The 3,169-nt window shown below is 33.7% G+C and overlaps 1 protein-coding gene across 1 annotated transcript in view; it reads left to right on the top strand.

The window, feature by feature from the left end:
• LOC118452479 (poly(A) polymerase alpha-like) overlaps positions 1 to 2,908 on the top strand; it is a 22,185-nt gene extending 19,277 nt beyond the window's left edge. Inside the window, exon 5 of the mRNA XM_035896021.1 lies at positions 726 to 2,908. Within this exon, the coding sequence (XP_035751914.1) occupies positions 726 to 821 (96 nt within the window). The 3' untranslated portion in view covers positions 822 to 2,908. The remainder of the gene's footprint in view (positions 1 to 725) is intronic.
• The last annotated feature ends 261 nt before the right edge of the window (positions 2,909 to 3,169 follow it).

Below are 3,169 nucleotides of genomic sequence, written 5' to 3'. Positions count from 1 at the left end.
ATGTTAGAAATTAATGAATTACACTGAATCTTGAGTGTTCCTTTTCTGTGCTTTCCTGTATTTGGCTTTAGATATAATTTTGCTGAATGGGATTTAAGTCTTTTAAGTGAGAAAAAAATTTTCAGATTATTTTTTTTGGAGTTAAATTCTTAATCATGTAGCACTATTTTAGAGTTCATTGTATGTTTCCCATGTAAATCTAAACCATTATGAAAAGCTGGAAATTTGTCTGTGAAGAGCTTTTAAACAGTCTGAAATATAAATGTGTGAAGACATACACTTGCATTGGGGACAGTTTTTCATCATTTGTCTGTCAGGGTCTGAGGCTTAACACTGAATTGTTCAAAGGAATTTTTAAATACTAAACATGTAGATTAGACAGTAGATGTCATCGATCAGGCACACTTATTATGTGGATATTATGTTGTATTATAATACAGGTTATCAGTAAGTTCAACTTTATCTGCAGCACTTCCTAATTTCTTGCAGTTGTTGAAAAAGGAAATGCATACTATAAAAAAGCATCATACAAATTTTCCTTAGTAATGACTGTAGACAAAGGAAAATCTGCTTCTATATTTATAATTTGTAATTATCCTTATCTTGGTATATTCTTAAAAACTCTTCTAAAGATCTTGGTTTTGAAAGTTAGTGCCAATTACTACAATATTTTTCTTTTGGTATTTGCAGTTAAAATACAACCAAACTTCTCCTTTTCTTTTCAGAAAACGCCCAGTACAGACCTTTCAGATATCCCTGCTCTCCCTGCAAATCCTATTCCTGTTATCAAGAATTCAATAAAATTGAGATTGAATCGGTAAAAACAACCTCAGGGGTCCATAAACAGTATCTGCCAACTCAACCTGTTGTCTTCTAATGCTAGAAAAAAAGGAGAACGGAGGGTGCAAGACTAGAACATGATCACAAATGGATTTAGGTATATTTTGTGCACTTCCCTTTCTGGGCTAAAATCACCACTTGATTGGAAGTCCAGGTTAGTATGTGAAGCCAGGAGTACAATTAATGTGTTAGCAACAGTTGCATTAAATATTTCGAAGGATTACTGCCTTTAAAAACATGAACACTATTTGTAGCCATATTTGACATTCTGATTGAATTTGTTTGATGCATTGTTTCAAAATTGAGATAAAACTGGCATAAGAATCCCTTAAATGCACTTTTATGTACTTTTTTATTGGAATATGACTAATTTTAGATCTTCAGCTGATAACTTTTGTTTTATTGAAGAATTTCTTCAGTAGTAGTAATCTGCAAATTGGATGACGTTCTATGATATATTATACATTGAAAATAAAGTGTATAGTATATCTAGTTCAACTGTCATCAAGCAGCAGTAAGCCTTTAAAATGAAATGTCAAATCTTGAGGTTATAAGACGTATGTTCAGGAAGTAATTGGGAAGTTTTGGTATTAGTGGGACATGATTAAGATGTGGTCTACTTTTGTTTATAGGATTGTTTTAAGGTGCATACAGATCAGCAATCAAACAGCAAATAAACTTTCCTTTGAGCTAATCAAACTCCTTATTCCCTTTTTGATCCTTTTATTTCTTCAGAAAAGCTTTTCTGTTTCATGTTGGGGTGTTTTTTGCAGCTTGTATGCACCGTATAGGACAATAGTTATTTATACAAAATAAAAAAAAGCCAGACCCTCGTTTGGGTCCCCCCCCGCCCCTTACATAATCATAATACCTTGTGGCCTGTAGGCACAAATTCAAAATTTTGTCCCATGACTAAAGTGTTTAAGTAAATATTGGGTGCCTGTGAAATATAACACCTGTCTTGATGGCCTTTGAATCACTAAATATAAGATGATTTTTGTACACTCCATAAAAGTCCTGTATGCATTGAAAAGCTTCAAATTTTAAATAAAGGCAAAAAGATTTTTCCCTAAGAATTTTAACCTTTTTATTTTTAGATGACTCATCAGAAATAGTTTTACATACTGAACAACATTGAATTTTTAAAAAAATCATATTTCTAGTAAGCACTTGACATCTAGTAAGCTCTCTACTCCTCTTTTTTTTTTGTTCTTGTAGTCCTATCAAAAAAGATAAGTAACAACTTTTTCTTTTGAAAGAACTGAATCTCTCATGGCAAAGAACAGCAGTATTTGACGGACGTGAGGGATACCAACAGTAATGCCAGATGTAGATAACAAACTTCATGTTACTATTACTTAAGTCTGAAATATGTGGGATGTCAAATCATACTTCCCATACTTTGATTAGCATGTTTTATGAACTCCCTTCTCCCGTTGTGCTCCATCCTATTACACGTGCATCTTTCATGTTAAAATTAAATTACTTACACTCTTCCCCTTATCCTTCTAAATTAATTCTCCAAAGTCAGAGTGTAGCTTATCTTTTACTTAGGCTGTGCAGTAACCGAAGGGGTTTTTTTTGCCATTTGTCTAAGATGTCTAGTATACAATATTTCTCTTTTCCTTGCCCTGTGCAGCCTGCTGTCGTCCACCCCCCAAAGAAGGTTATATTAACAGTTGAAGTGTACAAGGTGTCTGTGTATTTTGTGTAGCTATGGAGTTTAGATCGAAATTGCCAGGCACAAATTTAGTCTTGTCATTTTGTTTACACATCGGAAAATCTTTTTCATTTTATTAAACGTTTCATGTAACTGCACCCAAGTTTTGCCAAGCTGGAAACTTGGAACCTTTCTGTATAGTGACTTTTTAATTCTAGTTTTCATAACCTGGAGATCAGACTGTTGCTTTCGCATGATGTACGTAGTGTCTCATGACTGGAGTTTGCTTTGTTTTATAGTATCTGTACTCCTTGTATTTTTCAAGAGCTATTTTGTAAACAGATGATGTATTTCTCCATTGAAAACACAATAAAAAACAGCACAATCCCATAGTTGTCTGATTTTTCTGAATGTACAAAATTGATTATACTCTCTCTTAATTCATCCTTGGCTCTTAAATTTTCTGCTAAGACAAAATACAGTATGGCCTTAAAGAAATATACATAAATGGATGTTCTCTAAATAAGCGTGATGTTTGACATAGGAAGTGGAAGTAACACTCGGCAGCATGTTGAGTTCCAGTCTGTTAAAGGGGAAAGGTTGTGGATTGTGCAGTGGCTTGGTGGGGGCAGAGTTTATTGCCCCCAAAAAACCCCAAAACCAAACCAA

This window comes from Egretta garzetta, unplaced genomic scaffold (genome assembly GCF_000687185.1).
Source record: "Egretta garzetta isolate BGI_Z169 unplaced genomic scaffold, ASM68718v1 scaffold206, whole genome shotgun sequence".
NCBI lineage: Eukaryota > Metazoa > Chordata > Aves > Pelecaniformes > Ardeidae > Egretta > Egretta garzetta.
Note: the sequence above shows the minus strand (reverse complement) of the source record. Positions and strands in the feature narration are given on the sequence as shown.